The sequence below is a fragment of the Nomascus leucogenys genome, chromosome 18 (assembly GCF_006542625.1).
Source record: "Nomascus leucogenys isolate Asia chromosome 18, Asia_NLE_v1, whole genome shotgun sequence".
Classification (NCBI taxonomy): domain Eukaryota; kingdom Metazoa; phylum Chordata; class Mammalia; order Primates; family Hylobatidae; genus Nomascus; species Nomascus leucogenys.
Window position 1 is genome coordinate 3,222,718 of NC_044398.1, and position 23,623 is coordinate 3,246,340.

Here is a 23,623-nt window from a genome sequence, read left to right on the forward strand (position 1 = left end):
TGTTGTAGAATTTTTAATATCCATGAAAAATTTTAATTTTGGGAATGGTCTTTCCTATGATCTCCCTTTCTACTTCATGGTCTCACCCACTGAAGGACATTATTATTATTTACATTTTCTTCTGTTATCTGCACTGTTTGACTTTTTAAAATCTAGTTGTTTCAGTCTGTCTATCACATTAGAGACTTTATGTGACTGGTAATCCTTGGCTCGCTATTTCTATTTAAATATGAGGAATAATATTATAGCTAATATTTAACAGTGATTATTAAGTGCTAGGCATTGCTCTAGGTGAATTACATATTATCAGCTATAATATACCTGATAATTCTCCTGCCTCAGCCTCCTGAGTAGATAGGTCTACAGGCACGTGCCACCACACTTCACTATTTTTATTTTTTGTAGAGACAGGGTCTCATGACGTCTTGAATTCTTGGCCTCAAGCAATCCTCCCACCTTGGTCTCCCAAAGTGCTGGGATTATAGCTATGAGCCACTATGCCTGGCTTCAACATGCCATGTTAAATCAAATGTTCTTTACTGCTTTTAAGTAGTCCAGGATTTAAATTTTCAATGTCAGCGATATCTACTACTGAATCTTCACATGCAAAATAATGTAATATGGTGTGAATGTTTATTTTGATTACTTTAAAAATGCAATGTAAAATCAGCACAAAAGTAAATCAGGAATTGTTAGGTGGAAAGAATCGTATTTTTCATATAAATGTAAGTTATATAATAGCCTTACTATTCTAATGTGCCATGATTTATTTTCAATATAGAGCATTTCTCTTGAGCTTTGAAACTCACAAAGCAACAAAATTCACATATATAACTCAGCTAAGACCAACAGCAAAGTGAGACCTCATCTCTACCAAAAAAAGTAGAAAAAAAAAATTTGTGAATTATATTTAGAAACAAGAACTCTTTGAACTATCACATCATAGTAAACTATAGTCAAGATGAAAACTTTTCTCCACATCCTTGCTTTGTACCCTAAATGCCTAGCACTTAAAAAATATACTGTACCATATTACCATTTCTATTTAAGTTTTAATATCATACTAATTTCTCTTTTTTCACATAATATCTTTTATATTTGACCTCAAATTTTATTTTTATCTTTATTTATTTTTTGAGAAAGAGTCTCGTTCTGTTGCCCAGGCTGGAGTGCAGTGGCGTGATCTTGGCTCACCACAACCTCCACCTCCCAGGTTCAAGCGATTCTCTTGCCTCAGCCTCCCGAGTACCTGGGACTACAGGCGTGTGCCACCACGCCCGGCTAATTTTTGTATTTTTAGTAGAGACGGGGTTTCACTATGTTGGCCAGGCTGGTCTGGATCTCCTGACCTCATGATCCGCCCGCCTTGGCCTCCCAAAGTGCTGGGATTACAGGTGTGAGCCACTGTGCCTAGCCTTGACCTCAAATTTTAATCAATACTTAAAGAAATTAAGGCAACAATTTATCTAAAGCTGTTGACAGACTTTTGCTTTACACTCCAATCTACCCCAGCCCCACTGCAATATATGGAGAAGTGGAAATTAGCATGTACTCACCAAATGCAAAAACAAAAAGTGCCAAATGTCTAAATACATACCTTGGTCCTGGTGGTTGTTTTATTCTGTCTTCTTTCATTCCACACAAATGCAATGGCAGCCATAAAATGAACACCATGATTCATTGAAATGGGGCCCAACAATTCAAGAATCTGTTGTCTCAGGTTCTAAAACAATTTGAAGCAAATGAAAGTGAAACTTTTAAAAAATGAAAACATTTACAACTAGACTGCATTTTTGGTTTCTTTGAAATAATATAGTATTTATAGGTTTTACTATCTAAATAACACTAGAAGAAACTTTAATAACCTTAAGAGCTACAACATGACTATAATTCTAAAAGAAAAACAAATCCTATAAAATGACGGCTACCAATCAGCCAAATACAAGTGTATTCACTGTGAAAAGATACTAGAAAAACACAACACATATAAAATTCGACTTAGTAAGTTTGATATAGAGTCCTTTAAAAAAAGGTGAGGGATTCTATAATTATAAAACACCTCTGTTTTATTTAAGTAAAGCGAAACATAAGAAGTATAGTTTAATCCAAGCATCGAAACTTAGATCAAATGTTCTAATGGTTCCCACCCTTACCCTTTTCGCAATTCCCTATGTGTTCCCTTGGATCCCAGATCCAGGTGGTCTGCTCTAGGAGCAAAATCAGGTTATTGAAGGATGTCAATTTGACAGCTTGACATGGCACAGCATTTGGAAAATATCAGAGTGCAAGGAAGAAAAAAAAACCAATAATCCCATCATCCTGAGATAATTACTGATAAAATACAAACTTTCTTTATTCCTTTTTCTACAGATAACATTTTTTACATAATTGAAAATTCGGTATTTGTTCAATTATGTAACATCTCTGTTTCACTGAGCTTCTGAGCCCTTCTCCATCCAATAAGAATTCTTCAAAACCATGACTATTAGTGGCTATGTAATGAAACACTGAAAGGATAATTTAAACATTTCCTAATTAATTGTTTAGGATCTCTGTTTTTTCTGCCATTAAATACTACTATGATGAACACTTTGTATATACATCTTTGTATAATTTCAATTACCTTAGAATTCATTCCTAAAGTAGATTACTAGGTCAAAGACTATGAAACTTTTAAAGCTCTCTGTATATACTGCTAAATTGTTTTCTAGCAGGGCTTTGCATATTAAAATGTCAATTTAAAATGCCCTAAAAAAAAAAGGAACAAAGTTATAGCATGTATGAATGAACCTTAAAAATATGTCATGTGAAAGAAGCTAGACACAAAAGACCAAATATTGTTATCATTCCATTTATATGAACTTTTTCAGAAAAAGCAAATCAATATATGGAGAGAATAGATTAGTGGTTGATTGGGATTAGGGATGGGAACAGGGAGTGAGTGCAAATGGCCACGAGGAATCTGTGGTAAAGGACATATTCAAAAATTGGACTGGGGTGATAGTTCACAATTCTGTAAATTTACTAAAAAAATTACTGAATTGTATACTTAAAAATGGGCAAATTCTGTGATATGTCAGCCATAGCCCAGGAAAACTGTTAAAAATTATTTGATAATTAATCTATGCGGGGTCCTGTAAATACTACACAAATTATTCACATATTCTGAATATAATCTTCGGGAAGGTCCTCAAATAGACTCTTGAGCTCTACAGATTAAATATGAATTGTCTAACCTTTGTAGCTCCAAGATTAATAGTGGTAACAGATGCGGAGGCGGCAACAGTCATCTTTTCTGAAGAATCAGCTTGATGCAGTATGCTCCAAAGCAGTGTCACAGAAGACATGATCATATGAAGGATTGAGAGGATTCCACTGCGTGCTTCAAACAAGTGTTTCTGGTCTACGTTGACCAAAAGCTATTAACAGTTGGGGGAAAAAAAACATATTACTTACTGAGACTTACAAATGGAAATTTATTAGACCTCACAGTCTTTCAAAAGAAGTCAAATATTTGTGCAGTCTTACTTGGTGGTACTGTGTAGTTGGATCCAACAAACAGTAATGGATAACGGCCGTAATCCCTTCCAAAAGAGTAAGAATCATATCTGGTGGAATAATTGATGCCATCCACAGAGGCCTGAAATAAAATGCATTCATTTAAACACAAGTTTTATGATAGTATAGTTCATATTTTATCACTAGTAAATACTCACAATGTGTCAGGTACACAGAAGATGTGCAATAAATACTAGATTAACAAACGGCTAAAAGAATAAATCAAGGGCTTTTATTTCCTAATCTATAAAATAGGTGAGTTGGACTACATGTACTAGAGTTCTTTTTGGCTAAAGAATTCTATACAAAATAAACAAATGATGGCCAGTGACTCTCTAGCCACTGAGGAATGGCAGGCCTATTAATATTAAACAATACAGGCAGTTTTCTTATTACTTTACATGTAGAAACTAAGGTTATTCTGAAGAAAAATGAGATAGTCTACTGGAACTAATTTTTCAGACTTCATTTTGAGCATAGGGACTCAGATCGAATTTGCCACTAAACCATGAAAATCAAAAACAAGAAATAAAATTGGATGGAAAAGATTCGTAAATTTAAATTATTTTCAGTCTGAAATTGATTTGCACTTAGATAAAACAGACAAAACCTGGGAAACCCTTTCCTAAGCTTCCTATTAGTTTTGCCAGCTCAGGCAAGAAGAGCACTGAAATTAATTTCAGCCCTTGGAAGAAAATAAGCCTGTTTAAATATTCCTTCCCTTTTCCATTCTAGATTCTTTTATTGATACTCTTCCTCAAGCCAAATTTTCTTTTTTGTGGAAAGTAATATACTATTTGTAACCTACCAAAAACCACTAATTTATTTACTCAAGTTGTGACCAACTTCCCAGACATTAAGCAGTCATATATGTGAAAAATGTCAGTACAAATAAAGTTAAAAATCACCTCTTACCTACTATCAGATAATCCTGTTTCGTATTTGTACTGCTGAATTAGATTATCTAAATTTCTGCACAGTTGTAGTGTCACAGAAACAACCACTCTCTGTAGAACTTTTCCCATGTAAGGCAGAGTAGATGTGATTAAACCAATCCACTGTGGGTGCATCTTACATGCACAGTGCTGATGCAAAGCTCGTATCACTGCACAGAGGAACATGCCTTGACAGGTGATTGGCTGAGCATGCAAATATTGAAGAGAAGTCATGGGTTGATGGGGACTGATGTGTTCTAAGTCAGATACAACAAAATCAAAACCTGTTTCATTCTCTTCAGGAATAGTCATTACTCTGTGTTCTAGAACAATCAGCCTCTGAAGCACCTTAAGAAGTTGTGACTGCAATGTGCTGCCATTGTCAAATTCATCCTCTGAGAAATTAATAAGGCTGTCCTCTGAGAAACCTTCTTCCACAGCAACCAGGTTCTTACCTGCCATTTTTTCACTATGCCATTTCTGAGCACTAAAGATAGATGACAGCAAACAATGAAGAATCACTTTCTGAACTTTGCACTTAGATAACATATCAGAAATAAAACTAGGGAAACCCTTTGCTGAGCTTTCTATTACTTTTGCCAGCTCAGTGAAGAGTAGTGTCAGAATTTCTATGCTCATCATTTGCATGTTTCGATTGCCTATTAAATCTTGTGCAGTAACCTTGACATGCGTTGGGTAATGGCTACGCATGTAATATAAGCAGAGAGAAATAAGAATTTCTATGTACATAGAACTCCGGAAGTTATGATTTGAGTCCACTGGAATGTGACTATAAAAATCTTTGCCCATAACAGAAATCCGGTGTCTGGCCAATAAATTCTGAAGGAGAGACAACTGAGGAGTATATGCGTTATTTACACTAGTAGTTGAAATGGCATTTACAAAAGCTATAGGGTTAGTTTTCAAGATGGCTTTGATGGCAGAGAAAGCATACAAAGTCCTGGATGAATCATACAACTGGAGATACAGGAGCACATGTTGATAGAGAGGATGAATGTTGAAATTGGGAGATTTCCGAGATCCTGGAGAACCCATGTCACTCTCAATTTCAGAAATGTCTCCCTCTCCACAGCTATACCAGTTCTCTAAATCCAGACCATCACTGAAGAATACACTGGTTTGTTTGAGTTTTTCATTTGAAGGTTTTTTCTTGTCATCATCCTTTTTTCTGGCAAGTTTTACTTTAGGTTTTGCTCCTGGTTGTTTACCTGACTCCTTAACTATTGTTTCCTTCTCTGAAACTTTTTCTGACAATTTTTCTTTGAAGCTGAATTGAATACTACTGTGACTCCTTTGTCTAGATTTCGTTTCTATGGAAGCAACAGAAGAGTCATGAAGAGGGTGTGTGGTTGCTGAAATACAAGGTGAGGAGCTATTCCTGGAGATTCCATTTGCCACACACTCATGGCCTCCCTCTGCAGACACAGACAGAAACTGAGAATTTTCATTACTCAGCAAAGCATTCTGACTCTGTTGAATGGAGTCATCTTCAATTTTAATTGTCTCTTCATCTGGATCTACATCACTGCACTTTGGGGGCATAGCTTCAATTTCTAATTGAGATGTAACTGATGCAGATTCCACTTCGAGGCCACTTACAACTTTACGTATCAGGTCAAACACTACCTGCTGAACATCATCATCTGGGAAGCTTTCCTTTGGCATTTGAGAATCCTCTTGGGCATTCACCGTCTCAGGATCAACTTCGTAACTCAAGTTGTCCCCAGCAGAGGACTGTGAACATCCCGAGTCAGAACTCTGAAGTATTTCTATCTGTTGGTCTGGAAGATCAAAATCAGACACAACCATTGGAATTGTCTCACTGCTGGTACTTAGGAGGGAAAGTCTGTCACTTAGTGGATTCACAGTGAGACTAAAGTTCTCTATTTCATCCACGGTAAGTGGCTTTTCACCATTTCCTTTTGATGTGATGAGTTGTACTTGGTTCACTGATATACGAGAAAAACAGTAAAAGAAGAAAAATACAAGATACATTAAAATAATTGAAATGTAGAAATGTAGACTGATCAAAATTTTTAATCATTAGTGTCATCATCTACTTATATTTTCCTACTAAAATTACATTTTATTTTATTGCAGGTGAAAATTTTGTTTTTTCCTCCTTAATACCTCACTTTAGTTATGCTGTTTCTAAACTCTCTGAAGAATTTAAAATTAGCAGCAAACCACAAATATATAATTCATTTCTGTATTTTTTAGGGGGCATACAATAATGACGGTCTTCTTTTAGCAAAGGTGGAAGGCTTAGTGACATACAAAGTAGTACATACCAAATGCTAGCAAATTTAGGGAAAGAATCACAATACCATTGATGAGGTCTGACACTGATCTCAGAGGGGAGGTGAGAATTCAGCAGTTAGATAAAACATTAACACAAAGACATTCTGGCAATAAGCAGGGTAATGCAAATTCTTACAAGATTCGGAAGAAGTGGAAAAGAAGCCAGAGAGAGGAACCAAGACTCTGTAGAAACACACTAGACATGAAGTAGGAATATGACAGTTTGGTTTCAGCTTCATCACTTAGTAGCCATGAGACTCTGAGAAAGCCATAGCCTTCCAGGCATCAGCAACCTGCTCAGTAAAATGATCTTTTCATTACCACCACAGGGTTTGTCAAGAGACAAACGACATATGTGAGTCTTCTGTCCCTTAAATAAATTAATCTAAGGGGACATTATCACTGTATAGAAGGCATCACTCAACAGTTTATAAAGTATGGACTTTGTAGTAATATAGTAATAGTGAATATTTAGGCATGTCACAAACATGACTACATCTGATGGTCATAATAAAACCTTGAAAGTTGGGCATTATTCTTCTCTTAAAAGATGAGGAAAATGACTCATGAAATACAAAATGTGCATTACAGATTTACTATAAATTCCCAGTGAAGTATCTACAGAGCCTGTAGGACCAGAATTGCTAACTAAGCTCTAAAGATATTTCCATCAAAATTGAAGAATGTCTCTAACCAGAGCTGTGCCTGATTCCTGCCCTGAAAGAGTCAACTGAGAGATCCACATCCTCTAAGATGGTCATCGACAAAGTACATTCTGACATGGTCCACACAGCATTGCTAGTGCATGAGGAGGGGAGAAAATAAGCCCATGGAGATAATCTCACATGCAGTTCTTTCACCGATTACTGTTGTATTCATGTATCACTTTATTTTAATAATGCTAAATAAAGCTGTCCACTTCTATGTGATATTCACCATTGCTGCAGGCAAAATTTTGCATGAAATGCTTGTCACTCTCCTCTCCTGGATAACAGGGAGACTTATTCCAATAACGTTCTGCTTGTACACGTTGTACTGAAACCCTCTGAGTTTTTGGATGAAGCAGGAGTAATAGCAATGGTTCCAAAACTCGTGCAATATCATGTCTTTGTAGGACTTGGTTCAGCCAGGCTTGTCCCACAGAGCTCGTAGAACCATCGAGACTGTTAAGGCTATCTAACATGATGAACAGTGACCTAAAATAAACACAAACAATTAAAATAAAGAACCAAACATCTACCTTGTCACACTCTTTTATAAAATCAATAAATTGTGTTTCTTATTTTGAATTAACTATTTTGGAGTAGTCATACTTCAGGATAAATTTTGATCATAGCATTTTAATAATCTTAATCCCAATAGTCTCGGTAGGTATAAGAAAGGAAAAAAACCTTTTTGCCCTTTTAAAAATATGCTTTGAAATTTCACAGGCATACATTACTAAGATTAATACTGAAGAACTGAAAAAAAATATGATTAGTCTTGTTTTAGCAACATTTTCTTGTTCATATTATCAAGCACTGAGCCTTCGGCAAGTCAGCATTACTCCATGTTGGTCCATGTTCCTCTGCTCACACTCTCCTTGTGAGCCAAAGCTATGTGCTTAATTCAAGGAAAGATCTGTGAAAGGTATGAAAGTGTGGTTTGGAATCAGAAAAACCCAAGATTCAAATCTTTTGTGTGGTGTTGGGCAAGTAACAACTTTTCCTGACCTCTATTCCCTCACTTGTAAAATTAGGAAAGATGGTTGTCAAATAAGAGATGATTATTTATAAAGTAAAGGTTCAATATATTCCAGTACTTTGTAGGGGTTCAATATATGGTTCAGTATCAGATGACTTAAAAACGCTAAAGCTGGTTGAAAAGCACCACCTGAAATAACGTTCAGTAGAGGACACATCTGATCCTGAGCTGTGCTTGAACACAGATTCATGGCCACCACTATGAGACTGGCAGGTGAGACTACCTTATGACAATATGTGAATCCACCTAAAAATGGCAGCTCCTTGGAATTTAATGCAGATCTGATATTTGAAGTCACCTACGTAGTCCAGACAAAAACCAAACCACTCTCAGGCAGCTACAAGTTCTCTGGATTCATGGAAAGAATCTGTTAGTGTTTCCGGCTTTAGATTTTAATAAATCTAGTTTAGGCAGAAGATTGAAAATAATTGCTTGAGAAACACATAATCTACTATTTATATGCAGTTTCACTAAATGTGAATATAGTCTCAAGAGAGCTGTATCCATTGCTTTATCACTAACATTATCAGGAATGTGAATAGTTGTCCAAGGAAGGGAAGTGGGGCCGGGTACTCCAAAACCAGAAAGTAAAAATCTGGTGGATGAGTAAAAATGCCATGCATTTTAATACAGCTTATGGTTTTCAAAATAATAAATTCTCTTTATAAAATTTATAAATTGCTATCTCCTACACTTGCCAAGCTAGACAGTGGACTCAAGGAAAGAGGCAACATTAAGATATCTGACTGTGAAATCTTAATATAAAATGTAACTGACCTGTCAAAAGAACGTACAAAAGATGAAGATTTATTTATATGGAGATCTCTCGTTAGATGCCAAAGAACTGCAAACTTGGCATGTGCTTCCATCCTTATTTTCTGAGGAGAAACATCAGAGCTTAAATTATGTTCTTCTCTCTTGAAGATACTAAGTGATTTTAGTAAAATCAGAGTACTATTTAGGAGTACTGTATTACGTTCAACGTCCACAATATTCAAACACACATTGCAATAAACTTTATTTATATTCTTTATGGAAGTAGAAACACACAAAATACGTAAATATATACAGAAATATTGAACTTAAAAGGATCATCTCATCCTGTCTCATAAATAATTATTCCTGAGTTTAGACTTTAAGTAATTAGTTTACTAGATTATTGTATATCAGAAGAAAAAAGTTACTAATGTACATGTATCTGGAGTCTAGAAAGCACTTCCTCCTTCACTTTAATATAAACATTTAGTTATCAAAATTGATTTCATTGCACTATATATTTTTTGTCCCAGAAATGATACATTAATCCCAAATGAGTTTTTCATCACTTATAAAGTTGGTTTGACTCAAAAATTTAAATACTTAAAAATTATTTTTACAATAAAAATATTAAACTATGTTTGAGATTATTTGCAAAAAGATAAATAATGGGTAAAATAATGTAAAAATAAATTATTTAGAAAGGCAAGCACATTTGGTATTAGATAATAAACATGTATAAATCAAGTAGAAATTATCACATTATCAAAATTTTTAAAGTCTTTCTTTAGCATTTATGGATCCTTCAAGCAAACGCCCCAAGAAACCAGACGGCAACTTTCTAAATGCTTGTGATAGGTGGGAGGCGTGCTTGTTTTTTCTATGAGCTTAATATAGGCTTTTCTTACAAAGCCTGCATTTGTATCAATCAACAGAAATGTAAAAATTAAGTAGTAAAAGATATTTTAATTTTTTTCATGGATATATATCTTTATTTAGAACTTGGGAGTATTTCTTTAAAAATGAAATGCTACCCAAGTGAAAATAGGCATATATTTGTCCTAGATTTATATTTAATGTAAAACTGAAATTGTTTAGAGTGCTTACCTATTATTTTTGAATAATTTTGAAAAAAATACGTTATAGCAGAAATAGAATTTTAACATTTTTCTTGGAATAAACTTTTCATTCCTTTCATTTACTCCTTCATATACCACTTTCTCCTCTGCCAAATGTTTCATTTATTTAACACAATTCCTTTTTTGAATATGACCCACTCAAACTCACGAGCATTTTGAGTTTTTTAAAAATAGGACAATCTAACTTCTAACAGCTCTTCAATAAAATCTTCAATTTATATTACAGAGCAGCACAGGAAGACCACAAACGTCATTAAATTACCCTGATGAGGTTAGTCAAAATGATTATTCCAGCTTCTTTTCAGGCTAATTCTAAGCCACCTTTAACTGAATTACATATCACACTCATATACATTAGGATAAAAAATTCTTATTTTGGATATGCAGTATAATATGCAAATAATATAATCTCACATATTAGCATTCTATGGCTTATAAATATACTTTATACATTATTTCATTTCATATATGTTAGTTAATAAATCCGTAAGTTCCATAACTGAGGCCTCTGGTTCCTCTTTAAATGACCCAAGAACTGAGACCACCAATACTAAACATCAGTTCCCATAACTGTGTCCTGAACAAAGAAATAAACCCAGCATTTGATTTTTAATTTTTCATATTACTGATGCTTTTGTAAAGAACTTTCCTCTAGAAGAACTGAATACATTTATTTTAAAGATATTAAGATCACTGTGAACAAAGCTATTTTCTCTTACTCCAATGTTAACTGCAATAATTTCCCTAAAGTTTTCTTAACTTACTTGTGTGTGTGTGTGTGTGTGTGTGTGTGTGTGTGTGTGTGTGTGTGTGTGGTGGAGGGGGCAGTGTGCACAAGATAAGAAAAGAATTTACCTTATCTTTATGGGTTAACTGCTGACTTATAACATCCTCACAGATGCTAGAAGAAGGAACTAAGTTATGTAATTGATAAAATAGTTCCACACTCTTCTGGTGATGCTGAGGTGTCCCATCTCCCAACTGGTCCCACAATGTTAAAGCTACATGCTATAAAAAAGATGTAAAAGTGACAGTCACAATACCATACATGAAAATTTATTTAACAAATATTTCCTATTAGGTACAAATGAATGCCTGCTCTCTGTCAGACCTGAAAGGTTTTTAATACTCTATTCCACAGGGATGAGGTTACTAAGGCAGTCTTCCATGTACCTACTTTCTGATCACCCAAGCCCTTGGAACCTTTTATGATAGTCCTTTAATGATATTTGTTTTTAGACATCAGGCATGTTGTCTGAACATGGTGGCTCATGCCTGTAATCCCAGCATCTTAGGAGGCCGAGGCAGGCAGATCATCTGAGGTCAGGAGTTTGAGACCAGCCTGGCCAATGTGGCGAAACCTTGTCTCTACTAAAAATACAAAAAGCCGGGCATGGTGGCATGCACCTGTAATCCCAGCTACTCGGGAGGCTGAGACACGAGAATTGCTTGAACCCGAAAGGCGCAAGTTGCAGTGAGCAGACATTGAGTGACAGAGACTCCATCTCGAAAAAAAAAATCAGACATGTAAATGTTTTCTGCAGGGCCCAGATAAGACCCCATTTCATTATTTAGTGGTGTTTAGTAAAGTGATGCTAGAATAAACTAACCTTAATAAGATACAAATCCCACATTGAATGCATTTTAATATTTATGGTTGTATATTACAGAGTGAAAAATAATTCACAGTTGAAATATCCAAACTACTTAAAACCTATACAATAGATAATAGGTATTTCAGAGCTACATATGTTAACATAGCACTTGATCTGTAACAGTATTAATAATAATGCAATTAGTAATAATAATGCAATAATCTTCAGGATTCACTACCACAATATTATAGAATCCAACTCTAATCTAGCAGGAAATATCTAAAGGCAAAATGACTTGAAATCAGATTTTAAAACTTTTTTTTAATGTACAGTCTACCTGCTTAAGATGTATACAATCCAAATCTATTTGATGTTCGATATGGAGGATAATACTTATACCATTGTGGTAGAAATCAAAGACTGAGTTTTCTGAATTTTTTTCTGAGTGACTTTATACACCACAGATGATAATGAGACAACATGAAGAGTCAGAAAAACTTCTCATGAGAGGTTTGGAGTGCTGAGGTTTTACTGTATGAAAAGCAAAAGTGTTGCTCACGCCTGTAATCTCAGCACTTTGAGAGGCAGAGGTGGGTGGATTACTGAGGTCGGGAGTTTGAGACCAGCCTGGCCAACATGGTGAAACCCTGTCTCTACTAAAAATACAAAAATTAGCTGGGCATGGTGGCTCACGCCTGTAATTCCAGCTACTCGGGAGGCCGAGGCAGGAGAATTGCTTGAGCCCAGGAGGCAGAAGTTGCAGTGAGCCGAGATCACGCCACCGCACTCCAACCTGGCCAACAGCGAGACTCTGTCTCAAAAAAAAAAAGAAAAGCAAAAGTGTTACAACCACTTAATCTGAAAGTAAGTTCTACTGCTTTCCTCTTTCTAGCTGAAATTACTTCCTACATGGCTTCAGTGCCCTAATACTTCTCTTTCTTTATCCTAATATTCCTACTCCTTTATCCTTATCTTTCTCCCCTGCCCACAAAGTTGGGAATAAGATGGGGAGAGCAGTATGCGTTATCAGCTGTGGCATCATTTTCTACATGGTATGGCATATTAAGAGGTGTTTAGATGAAGCTTTATTATCATTTTAAAAATAATTCTTAAAGCCAACTAGGTCAAGTATCATACATGGCTGTAATCATCATAGTCATGTATGCATTTCTTAGAATTTACCTTGAAAAATTCAGTCTTCTCAGCTATGTACCTCAGATTGCCCTGAGTGAGGGGAGGTCTAATAACCACAGCTACTCTTCCCTGGTTTGGACTTAAGGGTTGTGCAGGCTCTACACTATTGACGTTTTCCCCAGTGACCATGGCCACAGACTGTGTCAGTCCCACCAGGTCCATGACTAGTGAAATAGCAACACTCTGAACACTGAAGTCACTTGCTTGGCTGCAAGCATTCATCAGAGTCTGGAGCCACTGTGGAGGCTGCACATGCTCACAATCTGAAACAAAAAAGATGGTAGCAATCAGAGTTCATTATACTAAACATTTCACACACACTCTAAGTTAATTCAAAAAACAAAGCCACTAAATACTTTTAAGGCCTTGATCTGTTAACAAAACCATGGTTTCTCACCTAGTCTAGAGCTTTAATAAAGTAGCAACGAGAATTTCTTATACTTTTTTTAATATATATTTTTCTTATGCCAAGTCATACAATCTATTTTTCTGTCCCGAAAAACAGTATATTGATCAATAAGCATTATGTAGCATTCACTGCACTTTGTGTGTATATATAGAAATCAAAATAAAGGTAAATACATATGTTGCTGGTCATAACAAAGAAAATCAGCAGATCTACTGCGGCTTTTCTCCAGAGATTTCCTTTTCAGCTCCTACTTATCTGCATACAAACTGTGAAAGACATCAAAATCACAAAATCTTCCAATATATCAATCTCCCCATAGTGACAGTATTTCACTAAAAAAAAAACTTGCAAATTAAAACATTAAAAAAAAGTAACTGGTTAAAAAAATCCCAGTTTTGAGTGCCTCTTTTAAGAAGAAAAAACATACTACAGAAAATACTGAAATATAAGCAAAACTGAGATGACCTTACCAGCTTCCAATTTTTCAGAACGTAACTCTGATGTATGGTTCCCCTCAGCAATGTAAACTGGGAAACTTGAGCACTCTAGGAATAGCTGACAGGCAGCAAGGAAGGCAGAGAGGTATTCTTTAGAAGTTTTTTGTTTACTTATGCTTTTCTCTTTTACATCTCCTTGTGAATTCCTGTCCCATTTTGAAGTCTCTCCTTGTTCTTGACCAAGATCCTCTTGATGTTCTGTAGCCAAAGACTGAGAAAAAGAGTTATTCTGAATGATGTAGAGGTTGATAAGCCTGGTAAGAAACTGCTGGACATACTCCAAACAGCACTGCATTGCAGTCTTTTGGGCTGTCTTCCCACTTCGGGTTGCTGTCCCCTGAGTGACTACGGAAGGGGTCTGGATGATGGTTTCTTCGGATCCCACAGTGGATGCTGTTTCTGTCTCAGAGGATGTGCTACCAATTGGGATGGCAGCTGCCCCCTGGCCCTCACTCAGTTCTCTGTCAATATCATCAGTTCGGTCTGCTTGATATTGTATAAACTCAGTGAATCCACTTTCTGATGATCGACTACTTGGTGGATTTTCTCCATCTTCAAACACTTCAGTAGGATTTTCATGAGAAACTGATGATACCTGTTAAGAGATTTTCAAGAAAGCAAAAGGCTGAGTAGCAAAGTGTACATGTTAGGAATTAGAAATGACCACTTTTGAGATGTTTTAGACTATTCACAATTTAATCTACCCATTCTGTTGACTCTTAAAGCAGCCCCACACCGATTTATTCATCCACCAAGTATTTATTATGCACTACACACACAGCATACATAAGGTTAGATTCTTGAGGACAAAAATACACATATACAAGTCTCTAGCATCTATATCCTTGTTTTCAAATGACTGTTTCATCTACTTCATGAAATCACTTTCCTCATGTCTAAACAATGCCAAGAATGAGATATGTAAGTTTAAGAAATGACATTTTAATAACTACAGATAAAATCTAATAGGTCATCTGTTCAGGGCCACATGAATGTGAAATTTTTATTGAAATGTGTAAAGTACTAATTAAATCTTTGCTATTAATCTTACATTCTTTCAGTGAATAGTTACCGAACTCCTATCATGTGCCAGACACTGTATTAGGTAGTAGAAATAAAAGGAATATTTTATAATCTAGAGGGGAAGATGGGAGAATTATAATAAACAAACAAATGAAGCCGTTCCTGGAGTAGAACTGGAGTATATTAGCCTTTTACTCCCTACAATAGGATAGCGTAAGTATAAATATCAAGCATATTTCCTGGCTTAGTTTAAGTAAAAGTTATATGTAAGAATTCCTTGGGTGACTGAGTCAGAATATAATAGCATCATGAACTAAATGCTCTGTTGCCCAAAGCTGGGCTTCACCCAATGTTCCTTGCCTCAGTGAATGACACTTTCCTTGAGTCAGGAAGACAGAAACCTAGGGGTCATTCTTGGTACCTTCGTCACCCCTCCTCCCCCTTCCCCACTTTCATATCAGTCGAGGGGTTAAGGGTGCAGGCCTTGAGTCAACTAGGGCTCTGCCATTCACTAGTTATGTGATACCTGGCAAGTTATTTAACTTCTCCAAACCACCGTTTGCTAACGTGTATAATTGAGAGACGGTAACTCCTACATTTTACAATTGCTGTGAGGACTACCTAACAGGATACATAAAGCATGTGGCAAAATGCTTAGCACTTAGTAAACACTCATTAAGTGTTAGCGATCATTACCCTCATCAATCTGTTACTAAGTTCATTTTTCCTCCTAAATATATTGCTAATCCATCCGTTTCTAGCTTTAATCCTCGCATCTCGTTGGCACAAGTTATCACCACCTCTCACCCGTGCTACTATAGGTCTTCCCACATCTGTTTTTGTTTCTCCTCTACATTTCACACTGCAGCCAGAGTAACTTTTCTAATACACAAACGTAATTATGCCATTTGCCTTTTCCCCTTCAGGGACCTCCCGGTGCTCTAAACAACAAAAGCCTTCAAACAGCTCAAGGCCCTCTCACACCTGGCCTCTGCCTCTCTTACAGCTGCATCTCTTGTCTGCTTGGTGCTAGTTTCTGCCTAAGAGCCTTTGCAAAATCACAGCTGAGAAAATTATGACAGTGAAAGATATCAAACCTCACTGACCTCCTCTTCTGTCCTCTCGACTGTCGTTGTCCATTCCTGGGTATGGGCTGAACTAGCCTTGGGAAGGAATTTAGTTTATAGTTTAAAGTGTTCTTGTAAAGCAGATGAAAGGCCACCAGCCACCAGGTTAGAATGAGAAGGACTGGAATTCTCAATATTACCAGCCATTATTCCAGAGCTCAGAAGATTTGCAACTTCCCCAGTTACTCTTGCAGGTAACATCACTATGTGAACCTAAGATCAGCCTTTTGATATGTCTTTTCAGGTTTTTGCATTTCTAACAACTGAATGGCCCCACCCAGACCTGCCAACCAGTTCTATGGTCCCCACCCAGGAACTGACTCAGCATAAAAAAGCAGCTTCTACTCCCTATGATTTCATCCCCGAGCCAACCAATCAGCACTCCCAATTCACTGGCCCCCTACCCACTAAATTATCCTTAAAAACTCTGATCCCCAAGTTTTCAGGGAGACTGATTTGGGCAATAATAAAACTGCAATCTCCTACACAGCTGGCTGTCCATAAATTACTGTTTCTCCACTGCAATTCCTCTGACTTGCTAATTTGGCTCTGTCTAGGCAGCAGGCAAGGTGAACTCACTGGGCTGTTATACTTCTTCCTCTGTCAGGTGCTCTCTTTCTACCTCCCTCACCACACCAATTCCTCTAGGGCTTCACTCAAACAAGCCTTCGTCAAGAAAGCGTTCTTTGGCCCCAGTGTAGGTCAGGTCACCCCATTTTCCATATTCCTACCACTTGATTATTTTCCTTTGTACGTTTATCACAACTGTAATTACATGTGCACTTACTTGTATAATATCTTTCTTCCAATTAGAAAGAAAGGATAGAGAAGGGCAGAGACTATGTTTAGCTCACCACTGGATAGCCAGCAACTAGCATAGTGATAGCAGCAGGAGACAGACAAATCCTAGGCAGCCAGGGATGGCTCCCTGGTGAAACCCCACCTTCAAGCCAAAGACAGTTTAAAGCCTGGCTACAAGTCCTGGATAAATGCACAGACCAGACTGAGAACCTCTCCTCCCATTTGGCATGCTTTCCTCTGACTGATCCCCACTCTTCACCTATTTTACATACACCTACCCTTCCCTAATTGGTTATTTATACTGTTGTGCTCACCTTTGAGTGATGCCTTTGTTTTAGCCTCTTTTGTGTACTCACAAACCAATCAGCACGAAGATGTGCTGCTAAGTGTAAAATGAACACTAGATCTTGAAGACAGTACAAAAAATCATGTAAGCTACCTCACTTATTCATATGACATCAATTTTATATAGATTACATTGAAATAATATATTGGCTACAATTTTCTAAATAAACTAGAATTAAAATTAACTTTACCTGCTTTTTACTTTAATGTGGGTACTAGAAAATTTTGAATTACATATGCCATTCACATGATACTTCTACTGGAAAGTACAGATATAGATAATTAAACTGCCCTATAACCAAAAGCCTACGAGCCTACTAACACTGCATTTGGATCTAGGAAAGACTCACTATTATTTAAATGCTTATGTATAAGTGATTTTACTAAGTAACTGTTCTGCTTTGAAGAAATGTAAACGGTCTAATACCAAAAATAATAGTTAAAATTACCTTTTTGTCTTCCCACTCTTTGACTGAATTGTTCTGCCCACTTGGAAACTGCAAAACACCTCCAGTGCTAGCAGATAACAGTGGAGGCTGAACCTTGCTAAGGATCTTTGAGCAGAGTCTGAGAGAATCTGTGAGTTCAGACAAGTGCAATGTCTGGAGATGGCTTGTCAAGGCAGAAATCATTCTGAGCAGCAACTGGGGCAAGTGTTCTGTCTGGATTTCAATATAAGTCTCCTGAAAATAAAAGTGAAATGAAAAAAGTTTAAACAACGTGGAACCCAAAAGTTACATTTTTTAATCTATATAAATAGGCAATGATTTTACCCATCTGTAACGTTTTATATGCATCATCCTCTTAATTAACACTGTATATTTTATTACTGATGCCTTATAAAATTTCTATTCCCAAATTCTCAATTTAAATACTTCAAAGCATATATTATAAAATAACCCCAGTTTTATCTGCTACATTACTAAAATTATAATATAACAAAAGTAAATAGAATCATTTAAAAACAAAACAGGCTGAATGTCATACCTGACACAGCACCCTCATACTTCTAGTAGGCTTCAAAATGAGAAAGCAAAGAAGTGAGGAGAGAAAACAGAAGGGAAAAGATTTCCAAAAGTCTTCATTTAATAGAAATAATATTAATATAAATGCAGCATTAGACCACTATCCACTAAACAGTTAAGATTTTATAACATGCAATTATGAAGTTTACTCCATGTATTTTTTATATGTATATATCAAAGGACAAACACTTGAAAGATCTTATGAAAAAAAGCTTACCAAAGAGGAAAAAATCAATTTAATTTTAAAGATGAAATGTATCTGAAGGCTTGCCTACAACATGAAATATTTGAACTACGTTATTCGATTTCCTTGATATTTTCTTACCAAGGTGGTCTTACCAAAGAAACTATGTCCAACAAAAAATCCACCAGTAAGCAGAAACTGGTCAGCTGTAATTCAGATGAGTCATTACTATCTCCAGGTCCAATCTGAAGTCTGGCATGCAGTGTCCTCCTAAAAGGACAAAATTCACTTTATCAAGTATACTGTCAAGTGATGTGAATACCTGTGACAGCAGCATCATCCTTCTAATGAAGGCCAAGTCAATATTGGGTCACACACAGTAATGTTTTTGTGATGACATATTCTATTTCCCCCAGGACACTGTACCTCTTCATGGAAAATTCTCAAAGCAAGATTCCTAGGCTGAACCTCTCCCTGTAACTCCCATCCTGTACTTCGAAGTGTTCTGAATGGATCTCACTTTCTGGGACTTATTTCCCATTGCTTCCTGTACAGATATCACCTCCTAGTTAACACTGATTAATTGCTACTTGATTTCTAACCTTGGGTCTTAAAATAGGCTCATTTGTCCTTCTGTACTACTGTCCTCCCCAATCTCATTTTCCCATGATCAGAATGCATCTGTCCTTCAAAGTCTGAGATCAAATGTTACCTCCTCCAGGAAGCCTCTTCTGATCCAAGTAGTAGAGATCATTCCTCCAACAAACAATTCACATTAAATCATAGAAATCCTATATGACCATACATTGCCCTCCACTCTGAAGACACAAAGTAAGAATATAATGTAGTCCCTGACCAACAAGAATATAAGCATGTAGACAAATAAAAGCAACAATGTGACAGTGTTGGAGGCATTAATTCTGATAGGGAGATTTGAGGGAAGGAAGGAAAGGTGAGTAACCTCTACATAGGATTTTAGCAGATGGGCAAGGGGAAAGAGTATTTTAGAAAGAATAGCACAAGTGAAGCCTCAGCAGCATGAAAGTTAAAATGTTGCTAACTTTCAGAGAATAGTCCAGGTTGGCTGAAGAAGTGCGGATGTGTGCATTTGTGAATGTAGAAGGTAAAACCCAGGGTAGGGCCAGGGCGGCAAAAAGATACGATTCCTACATTTTAATCTATTAAGACATTTGTAATTTTTAATACTAGGAATATACATGTGCATGTCTTATTTGTTCCCACTATAAGATCTTTGAAGACAGGGACTGTCTATCTGCCTAGCATGATGCTTTTTAACTGGGTGCTCAACCTCTGCTGAATAAGCCAAGAACTTTCTAAACCACTAAAGAGATTAATGTATAGGAGCAACAATTAACATTTTTTATTAAAAGACTTCTAATGCTGAGATCATAGATAATTACATTTTGAATACGTGCTCCTGGGCCTTGAGTGGTTAATCTGGTTGAGAGGATCTGGTCTAGAAGCCAGACAGGGATTCCACTCAGATTCACTAGTATCCTAGGGTTTTCAGACCATATTTTTTGCTTTATTTGTTAAGGGGTTGAAGGCTTTTATCACTTCCCAGTGACAGTATGGATTAGTTCTAATGGCTTTAAAAACACAAGTCAGGCCAAAAAGTTTTTTGTTAATCAAAGTGGAAATCCTTTTGGAAAAGTGTGCTGAGGCAGCAGCCAAAAATTTGCTGTCTTTTCTACAACAACAAAAAACTGGATGACTATAGACTGAAGAGGGAAAATTTTTAATCTACTCTGGTATATGAATAACTGATCTCTAAACTCTCTTCCAATTCTAAGATTATATGATCAATGATTTTATATCCTATGTGACTAGGTAGAGTCAGATTATGGATAGTAAGTAACAGTTATTATTAGTAATAGAATGTATAAAAGAACATTCATTAAATGTAACAACTTAAAAAAAACCCCAAAGGTTAGCTTTGGATGTTACTAAATTAAAAGGAATGAAAGTTTAACATACCTACAACATTCTTCAAACCAACGTGCAACATAATCCCACATATAATAAGGTTCGAAGGAATTAAAGAGAAGGTTAGCAGTTTTAATCAGCTCTGCTGTTTTCTTATTTTCCCTTAATTTACTGAAAAAAGAGAAAACAAAAACTAAAAAATGTTACCATTTACTTTTTCAAATTTAAATTTGAGTGCAGTGCCAGTACATATTCCTAGGTAGTTGCTAGAAAATGTGCTAGTAAGAAGATTGCAACGAATAATTTTTATCTACTGCCACTCTCCTATTATTTTATGTGCAGTTATTTTTCCAAATTTGAATTTTTGTCAAATATCACGATCAGAAATTAGACTTGCATAGTTTCTGCATAATAAAAAAGACAAAAGAACAAGAATTTCTTTTTGAACGATTTCGTGTGTGGGACTGTAAATTTGGCAAAATTCTTTTATTTCCCTTGGCACATAGAAACTGAGTAGTGATTTGATTTTCACAGCCTTGATTGTGAAGAATTTTGTCTGCTTCCCTGTGCTATTCAGGATTTTCTTAAGAAAGGTTTACCCTGACCAGTTTCAATCAAATTATTATTCTTAGTTTGAAAAACAACAACAAAACCAACTAGTGCTGTTAATAGCCATTATTACTGAAATTGCATCAGGGAAAAATAACTTTGTTATTTCAAGTGGCAACCATTTAGCCTATTAGCTATTTTCTCCTCCTGTCTTTTGTAACAATTAAAACAACTGTCTTTATATAGTGAGGCACTGTCAGTACAACTAGTATGTCAGTATTAAATCAGCTTTACTTATTAGAACACAAACTTCATAGAGTAGGATCCCAAGTTATTACACTTCAAGTTTATATTAAGTGAATACATATTATGTCTTCATGTCACATTTAATTTTTTGATAATCTACCTGCTTAACTGGGCATGATCCTTGCTGAAGGGTGGTTCCGTTTGAAGATCCAACTCTGCTTTGCATTGAGAATATAATGTTCTAAACACTTCAATCAGGACATCTTCTAGAATTACAGGTCCTAAAATTAATATTCAAATTAAAGACAGTAATTAATCAGCATGAGCAAATCATGCTTATCTGAAAATTGGCCCAATTAAACTATGTTTTAGAAACAAGTATTTTTTAAATAGTATTTCTTCAGAAGCTAAGCTAAATTCACACTTCTTTGAGAAGGTAATATAAGATATTACATAACAACAAATATTTAAAGTGCAGGCTGACACAATAGAAATTACAGAATCAGAGAAACTGGTTTTGCCAGTTAATAGTTCTGTTACATTAGACAAGCTATTTAACTTCTTTGAGCTTTAGTTTCCTCATCCAGAATGAATACCAAAATTTACAGGACTGTTAAGGGTTAGAAAAAATATTTGTAAGATGGGTAGCACAGTTTCTAGAATATAGTAAATATTCAACAAATGCTACTTGTAATTACTGCTATTAAATAATACTAAAATGCATAAGGCTAAATTTTCTTGCTATTACAGATATCATTTCCTTAAAAGAATTCCTGAGCTTCATCTGTTATAACAGCTAAAACACCTCTCAAGACCATTTATATAATTCAAGTTATTCTTGTATTTTAAATTTTTCATTTTTAAAAAATGGTGAGAAGACACCTGCTAAAACATCTGTATATAATTTGAAGAAATTACACTTTATGATTTCATTTTATTGTTGTAAATATTTGTTTTACAAACTTCTGTCTCAAGTGCCATGATATATAAGAAATATACAATGGATAAAGAGAAAACATGCAAAATAAAGGGAATGTGGAGAAGAAAGTTGAGGGATACAACTCAAATATTTTTCCTCAAGTCCTTGGATTCTGTGAACTATAAATTGGTCATGATGGATAAATGTTTTAATTTCAGTAATACAATCAGGATTAAGAGAAGCTTAGATAGCATCTTTAAAGTGATTCTTCTGCTACATACATACCACAAGACAGATACATAATAACGTATCAGCTGGATGAATACCTGTATCTTAACTTTGTAGAGTGAACTTTAAGAAATTGTTGGCCGGGTGCGGTGGCTCATGCTTGTAATCCCAGCACTTTGGGAGGCCGAGGCGGGCGGATCACGAGGTCAGGAGATCGAGACCAAGGTGAAACCCCGTCTCTACTAAAAATACAAAAAAATCAGCCGGGCGTGGTGGCGGGCGCCCGTAGTCCCAGCTACTCGGAGAGGCTGAGGCAGGAGAATGGCGTGAACCCAGGAGGCAGGAGGCGGAGCTTGCAGTGAGCCAAGATCACGCCACTGCACTCCAGCCTGGGCGACAGAGTGAGACTCCGTCTCAAAAAAAAAAAAAAAAAGAAATTGTTGAGAACTTATATTTAAAGGCCACCTCAAAATATAACAATTTCCCTAATGACTCTTTTTATTTTCTTATTAACACAAAAGTACTACATGTGACCTTATGCCCTAGGACAGTATACATTACCTAGCTCAGGTTTGTCCAGTAAACTGATTAAAATGCGAAAAGGCTTTAGATCCTGCATTAGAGTGTTCTCTTCTCCAAATCCATTCACTTGTAAGATTCCCACCATTGCCTTTAAAAAAAGAAAGTACACTGGTCATTTAAGTAAACATATTCAAATATTTTTTCCTTAAGAAAAAGTATTTTTAAATGTAACCATATATAACGGAGATTTATACCCACTATTGCTTTTCTGACACTTTTTCACCAAGCTTGGCCTTCTTACTCTGCTACAAAAAAAACATATTTATCTATCTTGAGAAAAAAGTGTCTAAATTTTCTTTAGACATAGTGGAATATCAAAGAAAATTTAGAAAAATATATTCATGAGCTGAGTGTTTTCCCTACAGATGAATTTCTATTTAAGATCATTCTTCTCAGAATCATGCCGCATTATCATGGCAGTGTCTGCTATTGGGCAATTATTTTCCCGTTAGTGACTTAACAACTATATTCTTATAACCTCACTCATTTAAAAATGCTT

General features: G+C 35.9%; 1 protein-coding gene across 5 annotated transcripts in view; it reads right to left on the reverse strand.

The window, feature by feature from the left end:
* DOP1A (DOP1 leucine zipper like protein A) overlaps positions 1–23,623 on the reverse strand; it is a 105,396-nt gene that overhangs the window by 26,262 nt on the left and 55,511 nt on the right. For all 5 annotated transcript variants that reach the window (XM_030799097.1, XM_030799098.1, XM_012497037.2 and 2 more), the window contains 15 exons: positions 23,104–23,212; positions 21,556–21,676; positions 20,652–20,771; positions 18,809–18,923; positions 18,432–18,461; positions 17,894–18,127; positions 14,122–14,743; positions 13,231–13,505; positions 11,309–11,461; positions 9,336–9,436; positions 7,752–8,011; positions 4,474–6,463; positions 3,529–3,640; positions 3,237–3,419; positions 1,598–1,723 (listed from right to left, as the gene is read on the reverse strand). In XM_030799097.1, coding sequence (XP_030654957.1) covers positions 1,598–1,723; positions 3,237–3,419; positions 3,529–3,640; positions 4,474–6,463; positions 7,752–8,011; positions 9,336–9,436; positions 11,309–11,461; positions 13,231–13,505; positions 14,122–14,743; positions 17,894–18,127; positions 18,432–18,461; positions 18,809–18,923; positions 20,652–20,771; positions 21,556–21,676; positions 23,104–23,212 — 4,551 coding nt within the window. The remainder of the gene's footprint in view (positions 1–1,597; positions 1,724–3,236; positions 3,420–3,528; positions 3,641–4,473; positions 6,464–7,751; positions 8,012–9,335; positions 9,437–11,308; positions 11,462–13,230; positions 13,506–14,121; positions 14,744–17,893; positions 18,128–18,431; positions 18,462–18,808; positions 18,924–20,651; positions 20,772–21,555; positions 21,677–23,103; positions 23,213–23,623) is intronic.